At 46.1% G+C, this 24,388-nt stretch overlaps 1 protein-coding gene across 25 annotated transcripts in view; it reads left to right on the top strand.

Moving 5' to 3' along the window:
- PAX2 (paired box 2) overlaps window positions 1-24,388 on the top strand; it is a 143,966-nt gene that overhangs the window by 40,073 nt on the left and 79,505 nt on the right. For all 25 annotated transcript variants that reach the window (XM_028728975.2, XM_028728974.2, XM_028728970.2 and 22 more), the window contains one exon: window positions 17,819-17,904. In XM_028728975.2, the coding sequence (XP_028584808.2) occupies window positions 17,819-17,904 (86 nt within the window). The remainder of the gene's footprint in view (window positions 1-17,818; window positions 17,905-24,388) is intronic.

Genomic DNA, 24,388 nt, shown 5'->3' with positions numbered 1-24,388 from the left:
ACCTTCAAAGGTAGCCCCACATAGAGTGCTTTGCAGTAGTCCAAGCGTGAGATAACTAGAGCATGCACCACTCTGGCGAGACAGTCCACAGGCAGGTAGGGTCTCAGCCTTGTACCAGGTGGTGATGATGAATAGCTGCCCTGGACACAGAATTGACCTGTGCCTCCATGGACAGCTGTGAGTCCAAAATGACTCCCAGGCTGCGCACCTGGTCCTTCAGGGACACAGTTACCCCATTCAGGACCAGGGAGTCTTCCACACCTGCCCGCCTCCTGTCCCCCAAAAACAGTACTTCTGTCTTGTCAGGATTCAACCTCAATCTGTTAGCCGCCACCCATCCTCCAACCCCCCCCCCCAACTTTACCTTCCTACAGCCTATTGCGCAACCTCCCCACCCCTCCCCCAGCCGAGCTCTGTTCCCAAAAAAACGAACTGGGCTGGGAGAAAAGTGTCTGCAACTACAGACCACAGGAAGGTAAGGAGGAGAGAATTCAACTCATTGATTGAATCACTGAGAATTGATTGGAAGCTTCTAAGCAGAGGCTGGGGTCTGTCAGGGATTCTTTAGCTGATTCCTGTATTATTTTTTTTGGGGGGTGGACTAGATGACCCTAGATATACCCTTCCAACTTCTATGATTCTAACTCCCCTCACCCACAAGCTCCTTAAAGGTAAAGGTAAAGGGACCCCTGACCATTAGGTCCAGTCGTGACCAACTCTGGGGTTGCGGCGCTCATCTCACTTTACTGGCCAAGGGAGCTGGTGTACAGCTTCCAGGTCATGTGGCCAGCATGACTAAGACACTTCTGGCGAATCAGAGTAGGGCACGGAAACGCCGTTTACCTTCCCACCGGAGCGGTACCTATTTATCTATTTGCACTTTGATGTGCTTTCGAATTTCTAGGTTGGCAGGAGCAGGGACCGAACAACGGGAGCTCACCCCGTCACGGGGATTCGAACCGCTGACCTACTGATCGGCAAGTCCTAGGCTCTGTGGTTAAACCCACAGCGCCACCCACGTCCCTACATGCTCCTCACGATGCTCCTATTATAAGCCCCTTTATGCCTCTCACTTTACATGTGATTAGGGCAATCACAGAAGCAAACAAATGGGGCCATCCCAGCTAATTTAGTCCACACCCTCCAACATTTCTCTGATGGAAAATAGGGATGCCCTAAATAATAATAATAATAATAATAATAATAATAATAATAATAATAATTTTATTGTTTATACCTTACCCAATTGACTGGATTGCCCTAGCCACTCTGGGCTGCTTCCAACATATATAAAAACAGAATAAAACAATAAACATTCAAAAAAAAAAACTTCGCTATGGAGAGCTGCCTTCAGATGTCTTCTAAAGGTTGCCTAGTTACTTATCTCCTAGGCTTGGAGCGTCGCATAACTCAATAGCCTCCAACATTTCCATGATGAAAATAGGGATGTACTAAGGGAAAGCAGGATGTTCCGGGATGGCTAGGACGTCTTCTGTATATCTAGGACTCTCTGTGGAAAATAGGGACAATTGGAGGGGCTGCTAGCCCCCCTTTAGGGGTTGCTGATATGGCTTGTATGTCCCAATTCAGTAATCACCACCCATGTGAAGGAACAGCATTCCACGTGGATCTTCTGTATACAAATTTGTGCATACATGCCTGTACGTAAGGCAACAATAGCACATCTAGCAATCCAGAGATGCATATGGAATTCTGTGCATCAGCTGGTGCAGGTAAAAAGGTAAAGGACCCCGGACGGTGAAGTCCAGTCAAAGGCAACTTTGGGGTTGCGGTGCTCATCTCACTTTCAGGCCGAAGGAGCCAGCGTTCGTCCACAGACAGCTTTCTGGGTCCTGTGGCCAGCATAACTAAACCGCTTCTGGTGCAACAGGACACCGTGATGGAAACCAGAGCGCATGGAAATGTCATTTACCTTCCCGCCACTGTGGTATCTATTTATCTACTTGCACTGGTGTGTTTTCAAACTGCTAGGTTGGCAGGAGCTGGCACAGAGTAATGGGAGCTCACTCCATTGTGGGGATTCGAACCACCAACCTTGCAACTGGCAAGCCAGCCCAGGAGGCTCAGTGCTTTAGATCACAGCGTCACCCCTGTCCCTGTACCAGCTGGTGCAATCGTCACTGTTTACCATAGTCCAATGACAGTCTTTTTCCTCTTCAGTGATAAATACTAAGTCATTCATTCATCTGCATGCGCATCTTCACTTTCATCTGGCAGTACTTGTAGTCTTTTTAGCAAACGTTAAGTTTGGCTCTTTGGATGGGACTTCGTTCAGCCTCACCGAAGTGTAGTTATCTGGTTGCAAACTTAGTATATCACAGAGGCTGCAGGTTACCAGGGCAGTGCTTGGTTTATTACTAAGTCATTTGCTAGCGTCAGTTTTTAGAGGCTCTCCGTATCAGAATGTCAACATGGACGTATACCTTTTCACACAGGAAGCATGATAACATAGGTACACAAGACTAAGTGATAAAAATGTACACAGTTAGTTAGCAGTGCAGGGTTTGGCTAGGCCTAAGTGTCTCATTTAGGCGTGTTTGCGTCTGGGGTGGGGGGCAGGGGTTAAAATACGAATACAGATTACAGGAAAAGATGCCTACATCTCCCGACGCTGTGCTGTTTATAAATGTGAGCGTGCGTTTTCCAGCATGGTCTCCCACCCCCGGCAGAGAAGGTAGCGTGGGTTGCGATACAAAGCCATTGTAGTACAATTTCTGGAACACAATGAGCATCACAAAATAAAATTATCGCAGCTGTAGACACAGGAAAGGCAAATTCACTCCCTGTGCTGACAAGAGGCTATTACAAAACCCTGACATCATTATTCAATACACAGGAGCTCTGGGACTGCTTGCTAAGTCAATGTTGAAGAGGGAATTACAAAATAATATTGATAGGATCAATGAAGCTGGCACATAGGCATGCAGCAGTCAAACCATAGGTATTAACATACAGTAACGGCTGCCTAGGCAGACAAGACTAAAAGAAAAAACGGGAGGGGGGGTGGACCCCGACCTCTCCTTGAGTACACAGACATAGTACAAATTTGCCAAGGAATTCCAGGACAACAGTCACAAACAACATGCATTGGGACTAGAGAAAGTGTGCCTTTATTCACTAACAGATTGGAAAGTGACCTCGACGCACAAGGAAGTCAGGATGGGGAATCAAATGTTGCATCGAGATGGCTGGAGCCCCAGGCCAGCACATTGGTTAGACTGAATTACATTTATATATAACTTTTTAACATATGCAATGTGCTGCAGCATACCCTCCAACATTTCTCTGATGAAAACAGGGACGTCCCATTCCATAATGATAATTTTACTATTTATACTCCGCACATCTTACTGTGTTGCCCCAGCCACTCTGGACAGCTTCCAACATATATAAAAACATACTTAAACATTAAATAAAACCTTCCCTATACCGGGTTGCCTTCAGATGGCTCTGGGGTTGGATAATTCCATACCCTCCCACATTTCCCCAATGAAAATAGGGACATCCTAAGGGGGACGCAGGTGGCACTGTGGGTTAAACCACAGAGCCTAGAACTTGACGATCAGAAGGTCGGCGGTTCGAATCCCCGCGACGGGGTGAGCTCCCGTTGCTCAGTCCTTCTCCTGCCAACCTAGCAGTTCGGGAGCATGTCAAAGTGCAAGTAGATAAATAGGTACCACTCCGGCGGGAAGATAAATGGCGTTTCCGTGCGCTGCTCTGGTTTGCCAGAAGCGGCTTAGTCATGGTGGCCACATGACCTGGAAGCTGTACGCCAGCTCCCTCAGTAAGATGAGCGCCACAACCCCAGAGTCGGTCACGACTGGACCTAATGGTCGGGGTCCCTTTACCTTTTAAGGGAAAGTGTGACATTCTGGGATCAAGTCAGAAACTGGGACGGCTTCTCTAAATCAGGGATGTCCCTGGAAAATAGGGGTGCTTGGAGGGTCTGCTGCAGTCCCACCATCCTCACAACAACCCTGGAAAGTAGGCCACTGTTGCCATTTTACTGGAGAACTGACTTGGAGATGATGACTGTTCAAGGCAGTCCAGCTCTCTCTATTAGTTCTGTTCCACCCCTATAGGAATCAAGGGGATATTAGTGGGCTATGCGTACTGCATGCTTATGGCAGCATTTATTCTTCGTGCCTGTTAACTCTGTTTTGGTGGGCAGGGGCGAAGGAAGGCGTAGGGACACCCGGGGCGGGCGTCACTAAGTAGGGCGCAAACCGCTATACAGCACATGTGGCATTGCTACGTACAGTGCATGTGTTCGATGCTGCAAATGTGCTTTACTTAGCAGATTGCTGCCTGCCCCAGGATCCTCTGCTCACAGCTACAGCCGCGAATGGAGGATCCTCCAAAGGCAGTGGCAGTGGCAGTGGCAGTGGCGCAATGGCTGCTTGCGCTGCCGCGAGCCCCCGTGGAGTGACTTCTTGTCACCCCCGCAGACATGGAACCCGGGGTGTACCGCCCCCCATGCCCCCCCCATTGCAACACCACTGTTGGTGGGGAGATCGCGCCAAGGCTATGCCAGTTTAATATGCCCATAGGAAAGCAAATCTTTGTATTAGAGGTGATCATATACTAGGCTCAATCCCAAGTTGTGGGTAAGATGATGCCCTTTGGGCCGGCCCTACTTTTAGACAGGAGGAGACAGGTCTTTAAGGCAGCAAAATGTGGGGGGGGGGGCAGTGAGTAGGAAATGTTGGCATGTTTGGAGGACAGAGCTGTGGGTGTGCCTAGCTGCTTTGGGGTTTCAACTTGCTAGAGAGGACTCTGTGAGGTAATTTCCCTTTGTACCCTAACAGGAATAGGGTGAAGCTGTAGATTTTATCTCCTTGCCTGGGCACACGCTCTTTCTGCTCTTTTCCACCAAGCGTACAATGCGAGAACATCTGCAACTCAGACTTTTAAGCTAGGCTTAAGTATGTCTTGGTAACTCGATTACTGACTCAGGCAGCTGTAACTTACTGTCCCAAAGGCCACTGTGAGCCTGAGCAGAGAGTGGCATTGTTTTCTCATTCTGGATTACTTTAACCGGAAGGCTGAAAGTACCATATCTAAGGTTCCCTGTTAAGCTGCAAAGGGATAGCACTCTGCAGAACTCATAAACATGAGGAAGGAAGAACACTATCTAATAAATATAGCTTCTCCTAGCTGCTAAGCACATCCCAGCTTGGACCAATAGTTTGACTCTGTTTAGGGCAGGTTCCTATGCTTTTATGCCTTGCCCAGATTCTTTTCCAGCCTTGTAAAGGTAAAAGGACCCCTGACCATCAGGTCCAGTAGTGGCCAACTCTGGGGTTGCAGCGCTCATCTTGCTTTACTGGCCGAGGGAGCCGGCGTACAGCTTCTGGGTCATGTGGCCAGCATGACTAAGCCACTTCTGGCAAACCAGAGCAGCACACAGAAATGCCGTTTACCTTCCTGCCGGAGCGGTACCTATTTATCTACTTGCACTTTTGATAGACCTTTGACATGCTTTTGAACTGCTAGGTTGGCAGGAGCAGGGACTGAGCAATGGGAGCTCACCCCGTCGCGGGGATTCGAACCGCCGACCTTCTGATCGGCAAGCCCTAGGCTCTGTGGTTTAACCCACAGCACCTCCCGCGTCCCTTCCAGCCTTGTAGAATGCTACAAATCAGTAGACATGCCCAGCAGTGCTTCCTCCAACAGGCTCAAGGCAGCCCTCCTTGATCTTCAGAATGGGATCCAACTTTACTTCTTCTAGCCTCCTGCACCTGTCACATACAGACAGTTTAAATATTCCCATTTCCTAAGAGCAAACTCTGGAAGGGCTCCAGGGGTTGAGCAGCATCAGGGAGATCCTGTACAGACCCCCACCTCCATTAAGAAGATGGACCTTCAATTGCAAGAGACGTCAGCTGTGGAAAAAGGAAGAGGGATTATTGTCCTGGGTTTCAAATACAGGACACAGGACCTTTGGTCTTAGCGTGAATCAGCTGATCTTGAAGAAGGTTGAGGGAAGGAGTGAATGTGCTTGTGGGGTATTCAGGGACCCCCTTTCCTTTCCCCAATGCTTCTGTTTGTTGTGCCATAAAAACAACCCAAGTCCTCATGCTCAGTGTTCAGTGAGTATTGATTCAGTCTGCAAGCAATTTTAATATTTCTTCAGGGACTTTCCAGCAACAGCACAAGTCATTAATTCATCCTCCCAAATTGCTTATTCAATAGCAGGAACATGGCTCCTGAATAAAGTCTCAGAATTTATGTGACTCGTACGAGTCAGGAGGTCAAGCAACTGTTATGGAGTGAAGTTAAAAATCCAAATAAAATATTGACACTTTTTTGGAGGAGAAGGGGAGGAGGAGATGGGAGGAAGGAAAGGTATTTAAAATAGGGGCTTGCTGCCATGCCCCCAGGATAACAAAAGGAAAGAGATGAAAGACAAGTTGGAGTCTGAAAAATCAATGGGATAGACGGCACATTCACTTAGTATTTCATAATTCTTTCTTACACACACAATGTCCTGCACATACATAGAAATAAGGAGAGATGTTTTCCCAAGGCTGTGTTCTCCTAGCTGCATATACACAACTGCAGCGTAGTCTTAGGTGTGAGGTAACTCTTGAGGATAATATGAAAGGCAAAAATTAAAAATAAAGGCTTGTGTACTCACAATTTGCCCGAGGGGTGTGTGTTATATATTTGTGTGTGAGAGAGATGTGTAAACAAAAATATTCCATTCTCTGCAAGGCGCACCATATTTGGACAGGCAGTAACCCACACAGCTTACAGCTCATGGTGAAATCCAGAAATGCTAACTAGGGTTGCCATACTTCCAGAATTTCCCAGACATATCTGTAATATTTGTACTGCAAGCAGTGTCTGGGCGGAAATCAGCAAAATGTCTGGGGAAATCCGGACGTAAGGCAGTCGCTTTTGCCGATTTCCCTCAGAAATAGCTCAAAAAATTCCAAATCCTTTGTGATTTTGCTCAACAATCTTGGCCAAAACTGGAAATAAGCTCAATAACTTTTCTGTCTAGATTTTCGCTTTTTGAAATATGGCGACCCTAACTAAACTAGAACTTTATCCTCCCCTTCACATAGCTGCAATTCTGAAAATATTGAACAATACAGTTCCCAGGAGGGAAGTAATGCAGACTCTCCCTATTTTCCACGGACAGTTCTGGATTTACAGAAGCCACCCCCAGTTTCTGATTTGATCGTGGATTGCCCTGCTTTTCCTTAGGACGGTCCCTGTTTTCTTTGGAGAAATGTTGGAGGGTATGGAGTTATTGACCCCTGAGCCATCTGAAGGCAGCCCTGTATAGGGAAGTTGTTAATGTTTTATTATGTTTTTATATATGTTGGAAGCTGCCCAGAGTGGCTGGGGCATAATAATAATAATAATAATAATAATAATAATAATAATAATAATGCCTATTTTCATTGGAGAAATGTTGGAGGGTATGGCAAATGTGTGTTTGCTGTGCTTTGAATGCATGGTGTGAATCTGCCCTTAGATAAAAGTTAGCTCTAGAGCTGCTAGCTTTCTTCATAAAAGGTAAAGGTACCCCTGCCCGTACGGGCCAGTCTTGACAGACTCTGGGGTTGTGCGCCCATCTCACTCAAGAGGCCGGGGGCCAGCGCTGTCCGGAGACACTTCCGGGTCACGTGGCCAGCGTGACAAGCTGCATCTGGCGAGCCAGCGCAGCACACGGAAACACCGTTTACCTTCCCGCCAGTAAGCGGTCCCTATTTATCTACTTGCACCCGGGGGTGCTTTCGAACTGCTAGGTTGGCAGGCGCTGGGACCGAGCAACGGGAGCGCACCCCGCCACGGGGATTCGAACCGCCGACCTTTCGATCAGCAAGCCCTAGGCCCTGAGGCTTTTACCCACAGCGCCACCCGCGTCCCAGTTAGAATCATAGATACCATCAAACTGTAAAGTTGGAAGGGACCCTAAAGATCTCACATTGTCTGCATCCAGAAAAGGCAGTTGTAGGTAAGCACGACCTCTGCAGTCACCCTGGGCACCGTGCTGCGGGGGCCGCCAAAATAATGCTGTAGAAGGAAGCGAGAGAGGTTGAGTGGTGCTCCAGAATTTTAGCTCTTCTTCTTCATCATCATCATCTTCTTCTTCTTCTTCAATCACTCGTAGCCGAGTAAGATTGTCTTCCATGAACATGATCTTAACAGCGAGTCCATAAGTGACTGTGGAGGCCAGTTCTGGATCCACACGTCCTTCCACAGTGGGGACATAGGTTTCTGGGCAAGAGTTGATCACGGTGTGGATTTGCCAAGCATGTCTTCCTCTTAGCATGTTTCTCCCTTTTGTCCTGAGTTCAAGCATCTTCAAAGCCCATGGCACCTTTGGTAAAGGCTGTTCTCCAATTGGAGCACTCGCAGGCTAGTGTTTCCCAGCTGTCGGTGTTTATACTACATTTTCTGAGATTTGCCTTGAGAGAGTCTTTAAAACTCTTTCGTTGACCACCAGCATTACGCTTTCCATTTGTAAGTTCGAAATAGAATAGTTTTGGAAGATGATAATCAGGCATCAGAACAACATGACCAGTCCAACGAAGTTGATGTTGAAGAATCATTGCTTTGACACTGGTGATCTTTGCTTCTTCCAGTACACTAGCATTAGTTTGCCTGTCTTCCCAAGTGATGTGCAAATTTTTTTTGGAGACACTGTTGATGGAATCTTTGTTGGCGTTTATAAGTGGTCCATGTTTAACACGCGTACAGTAAGGTTGGTAGTACAACAGCTTTGTAAAGAAGCATTTTGGTTTCCCTGCAAATGTCCCGGTCCTCAAACACACTACCGCTGCTGAAATCTAGAAGGTTGAAGATTCATTTCATTGTAACTTTTGCTCTCATGTACTAATGCAAGGTATTCTTGTGAAAGAGAAATTGGGTAGTGCCTGTAGCTCACTGTTGGAGGGGCTGCTTGTGTGTAGAAAGTCCTAGGTTCTCTCCTTTGGGTCATTCTACCTGACAAGGAGTTTTGTGGGGCTGGAAAGTTTGATATTTTCCTCAACCAGATAACTTGGTTCAAGAAAAGGCTAAGTAGATGCAATAACCCTTATAAATAGTAGCATGCTGTTCACGAGAATGACTTCCACATGTGGTTTATGTGCTGGGCAATTGAGGATCTCTGGAAATACTTCTTTTGAATTAGTCCTTCGTACTCTCACTTGCCTCACAATGTCTCCTTTTGGGGGACGATTATAGGCAGCAATTGGTGCAGTCTGCTAATAGGTGCTCAAATTGAGATAGCCAATAAACGGAAAATAATAGACAACCCTTGTATAGGGGATTGGCTCCAATGTATGTGGCAGATGGAATACAGTCGACGATAAGACTTACTTAACTAGTAGGATACAGAGTGGTGGTGTTGAGAAAAGTATAGTGATAATTAAGTTATTTTATGCAGTGTGAATAAATGCTGTAATTTAAGTTTTTTTGCAGATATTTTATTGATAGGCAGGTTCCACTTCTGGTCTGCCACTGGATCTTGAACTGAATCTTATCTGTTGCAAACTAATATTTGGTTTTGTCATTTATGATGTAGTATACATAGATTTCGGGACGCGGGTGGCGCTGTGGGTTAAAGCCTCAGCGCCTAGGATTTGCCGATCGAAAGGTCGGCGGTTCGAATCCCCGCGGCGGGGTGCGCTCCCGTCGCTCGGTCCCAGCGCCTGCCAACCTAGCAGTTCGAAAGCACCTTTGGGTGCAAGTAGATAAATAGGGACCGCTTACCAGCGGGAAGGTAAACGGCGTTCCGTGTGCTGCGCTGGCTCGCCAGATGCAGCTTGTCACGCTGGCCACGTGACCCGGAAGTGTCTGCGGACAGCGCTGGCTCCCGGCCTATAGAGTGAGATGAGCGCACAACCCTAGAGTCTGTCAAGACTGGCCCGTACGGGCAGGGGTACCTTTACCTTTACCTTATACATAGATTTCAGTAGTGATTACGTTATCCATGGCTATGCGTGAAGTAATTGATTTGGGCACATGAAATGACATTTATATTTGAAAAGAAAAGGCATCATATTACCTGACTTTAAAATGTCTATTTTTTTATTTTTATTTTTTGGTGGGGAAAATCAGCAAACAACTGTCCACACCACAGTCAGGGTGTATTTTAAGCTGCAATGGATTTTTGTTGAATTACTTGCTTCCATTATCTAGTTATAATCCACAGGGGATTGTATCAGTACTGTATATATATCACTTGATCTTTTTGCTCACCTTCTCATCCTACCCTGTATGGCGGATGTTCACGGCAAAACTGGAAATTTTGAAACATCAACATTGAGTAACATCAACATTATATGTATTATATGTAACATCAACATTGAGTAAGTGATACAGTTCCTTCCTCTTCAGCGCTTGGACACTGAGGTCCTCCTTCAAGGGCCTTCTGGCGGTTCCCTCACTGCGAGACGTGAGGTTACAGGGAACCAGGCAGAGGGCCTTCTCGGTGGTGGCGCCCACCCTGTGGAATGCCCTCCCATCAGATGTCAAGGAAATAAGCAGCTATCTTCTCTTTAAAAGACATCTGAAGGCAGCCCTGTTTAGGGAAGTTGTTAATATTTAATGCAGTATTGTTTTTAACACTCGATTGGGAGCTGCCCAGAGTGGCTGGGGAAACTCAGCCAGATGGGTGGGGTATAAATAATAAATTTTATTACATAACACCAGTCTTGAAAGACCTACATTGGCTCCCAGTACATAACACCGGTCTTGAAAGACCTACATTGGCTCCCAGTACGTTTCCGAGCACAATTCAAAGTGTTGGTGCTGACCATTAAAGCCCTAAACAGCCTCAGTCCAGTATATCTGAAGGAGCGTCTCCACCCCACTGTTCTACCCGGACACTGAGGTCCAGCTCCGAGGGCCTTCTGGTGGTTCCCTCACTGAGAGAAGTGAGGTTACAGGGAACCAGGCAGAGGGCCTTCTCAGTAGTGGCACCCGCCCTGTGGAACGCCCTCCCACCAGATGTCAAAAAGAACAACAACTGCCCATATTTTTCTAAATGGGGAAATAACAGGCCCCGGGGCAATATAGTTTAAGAATCTTTAGTTGGAAGTCTTTTTCCTTTCAACAGTTTTGGGGATGTATGCCCAAAACACACATCTACTAAGTCCATTGGGGGGGGGGGCGGGGAGGTGTTGGCAAAGGGTTAACATAGAGTACCATAGAGTAGGTATCTGCCCTCCACACGCAGCAATAGAGCAGAATCAAATTTTCAGGAACCTTTTAACAACTACACAAATTGCAAGTCCTAGATGCGAATCATGGGACGTGGGTGGTGCTGTGGGTTAAACCACAGAGCCTAGGGCTTGCCAATCAGAAGGTCGGCGGTTCGAATCCCCGCGACGGGGTGAGCTCCCATTGCTCAGTCCCTGCTCCTGCCAACCTAGCAGTTCGAAAACATGTCAAAACGCAAGTAGATAAATAGGTACCGCTCTGGTGGGAAGGTAAACGATGTTTCTGTGCTCTGCTCTGGTTCGCCAGAAGCTGGCCAGTCATGCTGGTCACATGACCCGGAAGTTGTACGCCGGCTCCCTTAGCCAGTAAAGCGAGATGAGCGCCGCAACCCCAGAGTCATCTGCGAGTGGACCTAATGGTCAGGGGTCCCTTTACCTTTTGATGCGAATCACAGCTCACGCAGTTGTGCAGAAGCTTCAAAGAGGGACTTAGAACGTCTGTGCTTCCTGAGTTAGTCCAGGACACAGTTCAGAGAAGCTTGCAGTTGAGTTATTGGGAGCAAAAGAGCTGTGCAAATCCCTAAGTCGAGCGAGGGCAGCTCTGCCGAACCACAGTATGAATAGAACCTGCCATGATGACACCAAAAGCAGGAAATTCCCTTCATTGTGTGTCACCCGAGGTTGCCAGGGAGACTTCGGGTCTCATTTATTACAGCGAATACATGGCTACGTAGCCGAACATGATACGATGTGTAGGCTCCATTCGGAACCCCTCGGGCGGATTTTGGACGGACGGACTGATGAATAGATACATTTCTACTAAGTATACATACATTATATCACTCTATTGATTTTTGAAAAGTTCCAGGTCTGCCAAGCTGTAATGAGATTTTTGAACTTTGGGCTGTGATCAATGAAAGGAATATTATTGGCCGGCAGAATTGATATAACCCCTCTCTGCAGAGCGTTCTGCTCCCAGGCTGCCCCTGCTCCCCACGTATAGGATTCCACCAGACACTTAACCTCTCTTAGAGAGTCATCGGGCTAAGAGGAATCTAATAGTGACACAGGACTTGTGCGTAGCTCTGCGGCACTATTGCTTTCCTGTCACAAATAATTTATAGCTTTCTATTTCCCTGCCTTTGCCTGCACCCCATCACTGCTTCCTGGGGCTGCTGCAGGGGAGGGGGTGCGAGCGGCGAGGTGGGATCAATATGCTCACGCAAGCATCACTTCAGGGTACTTTGTGGGAGCAAGGAAGGAACAGTTGTAATATCTGGCCCTTTCTGTCTTCAATTGCCGGGCAGCTCTAGAACTTATCTCCTTCAGAGCGTGCTTCTTGATACCTCAAAACCACAACATAAAGGTCATGGCAGCTATACTGTTGCTCCCCTCCCCAAACCATGCCAGGCAAAGACTCATCTAGTTTAGCCGCCTGTGTCCAATAGTGATCAACCAGGTAACTTTGGAAAACTCACAAGGGCACTTTGTTGGTTTACTGTAGAACAGCACCATACCCTCCAACATTTAGCCAATAACAATGATGTTGTTGTTGTTGTTTAGTTGTGTCTGACTCTTCATGACCCCATGGACCAGATCACGCCAGGCACTCCTGTCTTCCATTGCCTCCCGCAGTTTGGTCAAACTCATGTTAGTAGCTTCGAGAACACTGTCCAACCATCTCGTCCTCTGTCATCACCTTCTCCTTGTGCCCTCCATCTTTCCCAACATCAGGGTCTTTTCCAGGGAGTCTTCTCTTCTCATGAGGTGGCCAAAGTCTTGGAGCCTCAGCTTCAGGATCTGTCCTTCCAGTGAGCACTCAGGGCTGATTTCCTTAAGAATGGATAGGTTTTATCTTCTTGCAGTCCATGGGACTCTCAAGAGTCTCCTCCAGCACCATAATTCAAAAGCATCAATTCTTTGGCGATCAGCCTTCTTTATGGTCCAGCTCTCAGTTCCATACATCACTACTGGAAAAACCATAGCTTAACTATACGGACCTTTGTCGGCAAGGTGATGTCTCTGTGTCTCTGCTTTTTAAGATGCTGTCTAGGTTTGTCATTGCTTTTCTCCCAAGAAGCAGGCGTCTTGGTCTGTCCTATTCCATGATGATGATAGTAGTAGTAGTAGTAGTAGTAGTAGTAGTAGTAGTAGTAGTAGTATATAAATCCAGCATATGTAAAAACATAACAAAACATTAAACCTTAAAAAAACACCTTCCCTATACAGGGCTGCCTTCAGATGTCTTCTAAAGGTTGTATAGTTACTTAGCGTATCTCCTGGACTCAGAGGTCACATAGCTCAATACACTCCAACATTTCTATGATGAAAATAGGGATCTCCTAAGAAAAAGTGGGATGTTCTGGGATCAAATCAGAAACTGGGGTGCCTTCTGTAAATCTGGGCCTGCCCCTGGAAAATAGGGACACTTGGAGGGTCTGCAACACAATACAACCTACCCTGTCCTTTCTTTAGATTCTATATTATGGTGTTCTACCTGTTTTCTGATAAGCTTGCTGTGTCTGTTTTCTGCTATCATACAAAATACTCTAAATTCACGCAGCTCGTGTAGGAGACTTCCAGGATCAACGTATTTATTGAAGTCTATACAGTGGACGCTCGGGTTGCGAACGTTATCTGTGTGGGAAGCACATTCGCAACCCGCAGCGCGGCGTGTGCGCTTGCACAGGTTGCGATTCGGCACTTATGCACATGCGCAACCCCCGAAACCAGGAAGTAACCCATTCCGGTACTTCTGGGTTTTGGAGCGTCCATAACCCAAAAAAAACCCCCCACAACCTGAAGCGTCTGTCACCCGAGGTATGACTGTATATTGTGTCTCTTATTATGTAAAGGCTTTTGCATATGCTGTCTTTCCCCCTTTAGTCTTCTAAATGTTTTTTGTTGTTGTTCTGTGTGCTCATTGTCAACTTTTCTACCATGTAGTTTAAGGATCTAGAACATATAAAGCATTGTTCTTAAGGATTGAGCCTTTCTGCAGTCCCACACCCTCCAACATTTCTCTGATGAAAGTAGGGATGCCTTATTATTATTATTATTATTATTATTATTATTATCATCATTTTTTACCCCACCCATCTGACTGGGTTGCCCTTTTGGGAGCTTCCAACATATATAAAAGCAAAACAGAACATTGAACATAAAAAAACCCTTCTCTATAGAGGATGTCTTCTAAAGGTTGTACAGTTACTTATCTCCTTGGCACGGGGGTCTCATAACTCCATACCCCCCAACATTTCTCCCATGAAAATAGGGACATCCTAAGGAAAAGCGTGACATTTGGAGATCAAATCAGAAACCAGGATGGCTTCTGTAAATCTGGGACTATCCCTGGAAAATAGGGACACTTTGAGGGTCTGTGTCTGCCAGAGCCGCAGCACGATACTATTCTGTTTGCTTTTCTCTCGCTTTTTGCTTCCTGTGAAGCCTAATCCCACACAGCAGAACTCTTAAGTGTTGAGAAAATGTACAATGTCTACAAGATCTATGTTCAACAAAGAGGTTAAACCATCTCTGTATTACTGGGTCAGGGAGCTCTGTTGACCTTGTCAGCCTGCACAACTTGGATCATTTTTTTGTCCACTTCCTTCATGGTGGCACAAAGCTGCAAGTTTCACTTCTGGCACCAAAGTCGCACTCTTTCCTGATCCGTTCAGAATTATGTATTCCGGTGACAGCTAATGAGAAAATATTATTCTTGGAAATGTGGAGGCAGGAAGAGGGAGACTTTCCTTTCTCCTCTCTGGAATAGGAGCTCTAGAGTTGAATTGTCATGAGTACAGTGGTACCTTGGGTTACAGACACTTCAGGTTACAGACTCCTCTAACCCAGAAATAGTACCTCGGGTTAAGAACTTTGCTTCAGGATGAGAACAGAAATTGTGCAGCAGCGGGGCAGCGGGAGGCCCCATTAGCTAAAGTGGTACCTCAGGTTAAGAACAGTTTCAGGTTAAGAACGGACCTCCAGAACGAAATAAGTTCTTAACCTGAAGTACCACTGTATTGAATTGTCAAGACGGAAAGTCTTACATGAGCAGATAGGCAAACCATACACTTCGTTTTGTTTTGTTTATGTCTTGAAGACACTACTCAGATTCACAACTATGCAAGGGGTCTCAGAAACTGGTTCTCAAGACTGTGCAGTCCCTGGGATACAAGCCCCATGGCAGAATATAGTAAAGTGCCTGGACACCAGTCCTTTGGGAGAAAGAGCTGTAAGATAGCCTGTGCTTCTGTGGGCTGCCACCTTTACTTTGTTGGGAGATTTGTCATCAGATCTCCTGTGTGTGGTTTTTTTTCAAATGTAATAACTACCAGGGTGTCTATCTGGCTCTCTGAATCAGATTGGATGCGACTCTGAAGGAGCGAAGGGTTAACTGTTTTCCTTTATGCTATTTTCCCAATTAAAATCATGCCCTGAAGTTCCTATTTCCCCCTCGGGCAAGAATATATAATAAATATGGCACCTGTGTTTTTTACCCTGCTGCTTTGGAGGGCATGTGATTTTTTGTTAGGAAATCTCTCATTCTCTCTCTCTCTCTCTCTCTCTCTCTCTCTCTCTGTGTGTGTGTGTGTGTGTGTGTGTGAAAGAGAGAGAGAGAGAGAGTGTTAACCACAAACCACAGAGCCTAGGACTTGCCGATCAGAAGGTCAGCGGTTCGAATCCCAGCGACGGGGTGAGCTCCGGTTGCTCGGTCCCTGCTCCTGCCAACCTAGCAGTTCGAAAGCACGTCAAAGTGCAAGTAGATCAATAGGTACCACTCTGACGGGAAGGTAAACGGTGTTTCCGTGCGCTGCTCTGGTTCGCCAGAAGCGGCTTGGTCATGCTGGCCACATGACCCAGAAGCTGTATGCCGGCTCCCTCGGCCAATAAAGCGAGATGAGCGCTGCAACCCCGGAGTCGGTCACGACTGGACCTAATGATCAGGGGTCCCTTTACCCTTTTACCAGCACCACAGTCCCAATTACATAACCCACCCTCCCCACAATAGCTTTTGCATTTTTAAAAACTGTGGATTTTCCAGCCTCATGTCTAGTTTCATCCTTTCTGGCCAGCTACAAATACTCTTCACATTCTGAAAGCTTTGTTACAGCCCATGGCCTGTTCTTCATCCAGTCCCTAAGCATGTTTACTCATAAGGAAGCCCTTCCAAGTTCAGTGGAATTTGCTAGGGATTCCTGGTAACTACTCCTACGATTGCAGCCTTCATCAACCTTCCCAACCATAATGAAGTCTAAGCAGAGCCATCTCTCAAGGCATTTTGTTGCCTGAAGCAAAATACAAGATGGCACCTCCACTCCCATTCCATATACAGAAGCCAGCTGAACGGCTAGTTGAATATTATTTCAATACTGTGGTGAAGGGGATAGTGTCCTCTACCACAACTTAGGGCAAAAGGCCACATGTGAGTGCAGAATAGGCCATGTGAGAGACTCAGGAGGAACATTGATGGGGGACACCATTAATGTTGCCCAACATCTGCCACCAGAGGTGGGTATTATCACTGTATCTAATGGTAGGGCTGGCCCTGAGCCTATATAAGCATAACTACATCTGAACTCATACACAGATTGTTACATTTGTCTCTTCTTTTCTTTCCCTCTGCCTGTTCTCTTGTCCCATCCCTAATCTCAATATTTATCTTGTAAGACTTGGTGCAAGACTTACTTTTCGCTTAAATTACTCTGTATGTTTCTGTATATAAAGGAAGATGTTAAGAACAATGGGTGGCATTCAACTAAATTTTACTCAAGAGTAGGTATGTTGAAGTTAATGGCGCTAACTTAGGCTCATTAACGTCAGGGGGGCTACTCTGAGTATAACTAAATTGCAGTATCACCCGATGTTGATAATCCTTTCACCAATAAAAGGGATCCTCATAGAAAATGGCAAAGGCTATATGTCTTTAAAAAAATTCTTTACATGCTGCTAAACTTCCTAGACCATCCTTAAGGGCAGTTTACTCCAACCCGCTTCTTTCTCTTGTAAGAATCAAATTATAGCCCTAAACAGTTACTTTATTAAGAAGTGAGATGTAAACCAACTCCCATAATGCATTGAGCTGAGTGGCTCTTGGTCACTGGCACACAAAGTGTATTTTCATACTAATAATAATAATTAATAATAATAATAATGATTCAAAACATACATTCTACATGCCTGAATTTTCACTTGCAGTCTCCATCCTTCAGGTTCAGAATGGGAGTGGGGAGAAAAGGTGCATATTTTAATTTGAACTTAGCTAATTTGAACTTTGAGAAGCAATATGCAAACTGAAACACAGCCACCTTTTGAAATCTGCACTTCTCTGAATTATCCCGTACAGTTCTACTACCAAAAAAAAATTAAAAAATGCATATATTAGGAGAAACTGTTTTCAAAAGAATATGCATAATTTTGCAAAATTGCATTCAAAAACATGAATGCTAAGAGAAGCGCTTGCTCAAATACGTTTTTCAAATTTTCGTGAGGACTTTAAATTGGAATCTGCAAATTGACATGGAAACGTGGCCAATGAACTTAAGACAGGGGGAATTAGAAACCGAAAGAGACGGATTTAATAGCTAGTATGTTTGTTTGTTTTGTTTTGGCAGGATCATCCGAACCAAAGTGCAGCAGCCATTCCACCCAACACCAGATGGGAGTGCGACTGGAGTCACTGCACCTGGTCATACTATAGGTAAGATGAAACCAGAGAGGTGGGGATGGTGGGAGGGAGAAAGTAATGTCAGGAATTGAGTGGTCTCACACACAGGTCCATAGCTGTCAACTTACGGATTTGAAAATAAGGGACCAGCAGCCTCGAAAATTAGGGATCAGCAGCCAAAATAAGGGATTTTGTTTAGCTTATACAGAAATCCAGCACTGATGGAGCCAGGCTGCTTTTGCTGCGACTGACTGTGTTTTGCAGGGGGTTGGACTAGATGATCTTAAGGGTCTACAACTCCCACCAAAGAAGAGGGGCAGACAAAACTGATGAACGACGTCAAGATGGCAAAGCTTACAGGCAGAATTAGAAACCAGGAAGAGGACCTCTTTAATAAAGAATGGGGAAAGTTTATAATTTAGTTGAAAAGTTATTGTAAAGATTTACATACATTGGTAGGATTGACAGAAAACTTGTAGTAAAAATTTGAACTATGGATGGACAAATGTTTTCTAAAAATAGAGTTATGAAAGGGATGCAGAGGGGGAAATCACTACATTAAGATGCTGCACTGGTTGGAGGGGATGCTAAGCAGCATGTCGGGGCTGCAGTCTTCCTGGCGCGAGGAGTTCCAATGGCCCTTCCCTGCCCAAGAGAGAGCGGGGTGGGAGAGAGACTCTCGCCCACGAGCCCGGCATGAGGCGGTTGCAGCACCGCGGCAGCTGCTGAAGCGCCACCCTTCTGCGTCCCTCCCCATCCCCTCCTCTTCCTCCTTCCTCAGGCCACCTCCGCTGTCGCTGCCGCTTCCGGCTTCCCCTGGCAGCACTGCGGAAGTCTTGCAAGAGAGGGGCTGCCTGCCCACCCACCGCCACCCGTCTCCTCATGACGCACCCCTGACGGGGGGAAAGGGAGAGACGGCGACGCGGCAGCTTGTGCACGCATTCTCTCTCACTCTCTTGCGGCGGAGGCCTCGGAGCCGCTGCTTCCCTCCCGAGCCAGGCGAGCATGAAACCCAGGAAATTTAAGGGACACTATAATAAGGGACAGCAGCAGCACACGGCGCTGGGATAAGGGAGTTTCCCGCCAAATAAGGGACGGTTGACAGCTATGCACAGGTCCAGCACACAGTTAAACAAAAGGACAAGGTTAAGTGAGGCAAAGCTTTCATGAATGTCTCCCCAAGGAGCATTGAGCCTGTCTTCTAGCTAGGCTTAGATCTTGGGCACAGAAGTTTGAGTGGCAGCTTGCAGCTGTTCTTCTAAAGCCCTCCTCATGTTTGTGCGAATGCTTTGCTGTCCCATTGCTTGGGGCACATCTATGCAGCAAACAAATCTTCCCTTTCGGAGGAGCAAGTTGCTGCTGCCGCCTCAGAAACCTGCCTTGTACCTGTGTGAAAAAATCCCTTGTGACCACAGTTAGCGATTTCCTGCAGGATCAAAAACGCAGTGTGCCCCATATCCGTGTATAAATTCCAAAAAATGGTGTTGCTCTACAGAGGTTTTATAAGTGTGTGCACACCGAGGGAGCGATAGAAGACTGAGCAGAGGCTAGAATTAATTGAATAGCCTTTTCCCCAGGGATACAAATTTTGTCTCATGGAAGTGAAAGGTACTTAAATTAGATCAGCTGCCAAATAATGTAAGTTTGCCAAAGATGCGAGGGGACAAATGTAGGAGCTGTCCTGTTTTCCAATGCCACATTCCTAGAATGTCTCCTGCTAAACACTGCAAGCTGGGATGCAGCTAGACTGCAGTGCAGGGAAGGAACAGCCTTTGAGGAAATGGGCATGCAGATTCTATTTCTGTGCCAAGCAACCAAATCTTCCTGTATACGGTCTGGAAACTGAAAAAAAAGATGCCACATAGAGGGGTGGTACAGCTCAATCCAGCCTCCTTTAAGGTTTTTGCTCCAAAGATATAACCAGCTGTGGCCACTGGACTGTTCCCCAAGTCTGTGCATGGCACATTATCGCCTGAGTAACGCACAGTCAGGGACGTGGGTGGCGCTGTGGGTTAAACCACAGAGCCTAGGACTTGCCGATCAGAAGGTCGGCGGTTCGAATCCCTGCGACGGGGTGAGCTCCCGTTGCTCGGTCCCAGCTCCTGCCAACCTAGCAGTTCAAAAGCATGTCAAAGTGCAAGTAGATAAATAGGTACCGCTCCGGCAGGAAGGTAAACAGCGTTTCCGTGCGCTGCTCTGATACACCAGAAGCGGCTTAGTCATGCTGGCCACATGACCCAGAAGCTGTACGCCGGCTCCCTCGGCCAGTAAAGCGAGATGAGCGCTGCAACCCCAGAGTCGTCTGCGACTGGACCTAATGGTCAGGGGTCCCTTTACCTTTACCTAATGTACAGTCATACCTTGGTTTTCGAACAGCTTAGTTCTTGAACATTTTGGCTCCCAGGCGATCAAAAACCAGAAGTGACTGTTCCAGTTTACTAACTATTTTTGGAAGCCGAACATCCGGCCGGGCTTCTGCAGCTTCCGATTGGCTGCAGGAGCTCCCTGCAGCCAATTGGAAGCTGCACTTTGGTTTTCAAACATTTTGGAAGTTGAACAGACTTCCAGAATGGATTCCGTTCAACTTCCAAGGTACGACTGTATATACATTAAAAGAGTTATGCAAGCATTCCCAGAAGTATAAATAAGCAGTCCTCTCCAGTTTTATTATTCGTAATATAGTAGCACTAACTCCAATCCAATTCCTGTAGGTTGGGTGGGTGAGGGGAGAAATAGCCTTTCTGTTGCATTATTTACTCAAAAGGGGGTGGTGTGTACACCCACAGTAGAAAGGGGGGGGGGATGCGCAGCCATGACTGGTCCTACCATTAGGCAAGGTGAGGCAGTCACCAGACAACAGGCAGCAGTAGCTACCTGTGGCTTTTCTTCCTGAGCCCCTGGCCCTCTGTTGCCTCACTGCCCTCCTGAGGCTCCCCAATTTGGCCTGCTACCTTACGTGTGGTAGACAGTAAGTGTCCCATTAACAGCATTCAGCCAGTTTTTGTATGTGGAATTGGGAGAGGCAACATCTTTCCCATCCTTCTGGCAACATAATAAATTAGGCTGGTCCTGTGTACAGCCCTCCAAAGGGTTGTTAAAATCAGAGCGGGAAGATAATTTTTGCAAATGAAATTATAGTCACTGCAACGAGGAGAAGGGTATCCTCACAGACAGTGGTGTCCAAACTTTTTTCAAAGGGGGCCAGATTTGATGAAGTGAAGGGCCGTGAGGGCCGACCAAAGTTGTTGACCCTTTTTTAGGCGTGAAGTTTTTAATATATATTTTACCCCAAAGTTGTTGAGCTAAACTGCCACAGGGGCTGGTTTAAACTGACCTGCAGGCCAGATTAGGAAACGGACTTTGGACATAGATATGCAGACATTTTTGTTTGTTCCACAGGAACACTTGATTTTGAGGGGCACTGAGGGGGGAGCAACTCTCATTTACAATAATTCCGCAGCATGGAGAAAGATACATTTCTCACGCACACAGTAGCATAACTAGGGCTCTTCTTTCCAGTATGTCTCCTTTCCTAGGTGTTGAGCTTTAAAACCCTATATGGCCTCGGCCCTGTATAGCTGCAGGAGCATCTCCACTCCCATCGTTCAGCCTGGACACCGAGGTCCAGCTCTGAGGGTCTTCTGGTGGTTCCCTCATTGTGAGGTTGCAGGGAACCAGGCAGAGGGCCTTCTCGGTAGTGGCCCCTGCCCTGTGGAACGCCCTCCCACCAGATGCCAAAGAGATAAACAATCCTATGACTTTTCACAGACATCTGAAGGCAGCCCTGTTTTGGGAAGCTTTTAATGTTTGATGTTTTGGTGTGTTCCTTTATACTTTGTTGGAAGCTGCCCAGAATACAATCAGTCAGTCAATCAATAAAATAATAAATACTTCATGACCATCCCTACTTGTTGTCCAAGGCCTCAGGATGCGGGGGTTGGTGTTCTTATCAGGGCTCCTTTCCCACCCACCTAGATTCCAAAAGAAACTGCAGCGTTCCTTGGTTTTCCCCTTCTTTAATCTATTATAGGTGACTTTCCAAGCTGCCGCCATTTTCTCCTCCACCTCCATGCTCATGAGACTGAAGCAGGTCCTTTCTCATAAACAAGTGATAGCCCCAGCTTCTGTCTGAAGGAGCCTTCTGGCTCACAAGGTGGTGATAGCACCATGCTCTCCTCTGGCGTCAGCTACCAAGGACACACGTGGTTGTTCAGTGCTTCCATGTGCCAGTGCTACTTTCTCCACAGTCCAGTTTGCTGGGGGTGCAGGCAGCAATTTCAAGCTGCGATCTATTGCCATGTGAGCATTAGGGGGGGGGGAGTTGTTGTTTGACCCGTATTTGGGGCAAGAGGAGAGAAAAGGTGCACCTGAGTGGCCTTGCCACCCCAAAGTCACCGCTTCTTTCCCGCCTCACAAGTTTATAAAGGGGCGGTTTATATTAATCAGCGTCAGTTGATTAATCCAGCACATTAATCTGTTAGATCTCGGGTTACTTCCACGCCAGGTGTTTTGAGGTGGAATTCCCCGTTCTTTGGCCTCTAAAAAAGAAGGCAGGGAGATTCAGTTTCTGAAGCATGGGAAACAGTGAAGAAGAATAAGGAGTGCTTAAAACCATGAGTAAAATCAACATTTCAACTTTTGGTCAGAACACATGTGCTCTGCTGACAACACCTCCACAGAGACTCGGCGTATTCTATTTATTTGATCAGTTTTAAGCAATGAAATTTTCATAAATTAATCTGCATGAATGAAAAAGACGTTCTGCGTAAAAATACTACTACTTCTTTTAAATAAATAAATGGCGCAAGCATGTTCAGGTGCGCCAACTTGGAGGGGGGCACAAGGTGTCACCGGCCCCCTCAACAGCTTGGTACTGGATAGCTCAGTTGGTTAGAGTGCATTGCTAATACCAAGATTGCAAGTTTTCTATAAAAATATATATAATACTGTGTATAATTTTTAAATAAATTTTCTAATTTACATTTCAAAATACTCATTTAAACAACGTTAAATCAATGACTTCCCTTCTTCTCTTTCCTTGGTTCATTTTGCATACCATACATCCCTGCATACTTACATGAACTAAACCATTCAGTAAACCATTGTTACATCCATCAAAATTTATTTGCACTGTTGAATTAATCTTAATGCTTCCAGCGTTTTGAAATGAACACAATTTTCACCCATATATTCAGTAAACATTTTCCAGCCTTCTTTAAATGTACATTCTTCTTGCTGTCTTATTCTATATGTTAAATCTGCAAGTTGCGCGAATTCCATCAGTTTAAGTTGCCATTCTTATTTGGTTGGGACCTCATTTGTTTTCCATTTTGGGGCTAACAAAACACAGGCCACAGTAGTAGCATACATAAATAGTCTTTTTTGACAGCTGGGAATTTCCCTCTTTATGATTCCCAACAAAAAGGAATCTGGGTTGGTTTTTTTGTGGGGTTTTTTGGAAAGGTCCTTTTAAACATTTTTTCAATTCATTGTAGATCATTTCCCAATACTCTTTTACCCTTTTACAAGTCCACCACATATGATAAACGTAACCTCAATCTCATTACATCTCTAGCACTTATCTGATTTGGACTTACACATTTTAGTAAGTCTAAAGGTAAAGGGACCCCTGACCATTAGACTGACTCTGGGGTTGCAGCGCTCATCTCGCTTTATTAGCCGAGGGAGCCAGCGTACAGCTTCCCGGTCATGTGGCCAGCATGACTAAGCTGCTTCTGGCGAACCAGAGCAGCGCATGGAAATGCTGTTTACCTTCCCGCCGGAGCAGTACCTATTTATCTACTTGCACTTTGACGTGCTTTTGAACTGCTAGGTGGGCAGGAGCAGGGACTGAGCACTCACCCCGTCCCGGGGATTCGAACCGCCGACCTTCTGATCGGCAAGCCCTAGGCTCTGTGGTTTAACCCACAGTGCCACCTGTGTCCTTATCTACACCTCTAGCTCACACCAAAGGGCAGCGCGAAACAAGCAGGAACCCAACAGATGCAAGGAGACACCTTTATTAGTCCGAGTAAGTGGTATAGATTCCAACGTTTCTTTAAAAGCAATTAGCTCTTCTCTAGGGGACTGTCAGAATCAGGATTAGCTCAAATCTATTGCAGGCTCAGCTGCCACGGAGGGAGTCCGTATGTCAGTGGCTCATTTTGGAGCTAGTCATCTAAGAAACTGTAATAGATGTAGCCTATTTCTTTTTCTGTCAGGCCCCTGATGAAGAGCTAATTGTTCAAAAGAGGTTGGGATTTATACCTCTTGGATGAATAAGCTTCTTCCCTCCACCTGCTGAATTTCTGGTTCTTCTGAAGTTAGGTTCTTGCTACTTCTCCACCTGCAGTCTTTGTATATACTGATGTTAAAAATAGTGATTGATATATATAAATTATAGTACAAATTAGTCTAGCAAATGAATTGGTTAATTATTGCAACCCTAATTTATATATTTGGATCCTGATACTGACGGTTTTGTAGCCATTTTAAACTGTTCTGTTGATGTAACTGG

This window comes from Podarcis muralis, chromosome 6 (genome assembly GCF_964188315.1).
Source record: "Podarcis muralis chromosome 6, rPodMur119.hap1.1, whole genome shotgun sequence".
Taxonomy (NCBI): domain Eukaryota; kingdom Metazoa; phylum Chordata; class Lepidosauria; order Squamata; family Lacertidae; genus Podarcis; species Podarcis muralis.
Note: the sequence above shows the minus strand (reverse complement) of the source record. Positions and strands in the feature narration are given on the sequence as shown.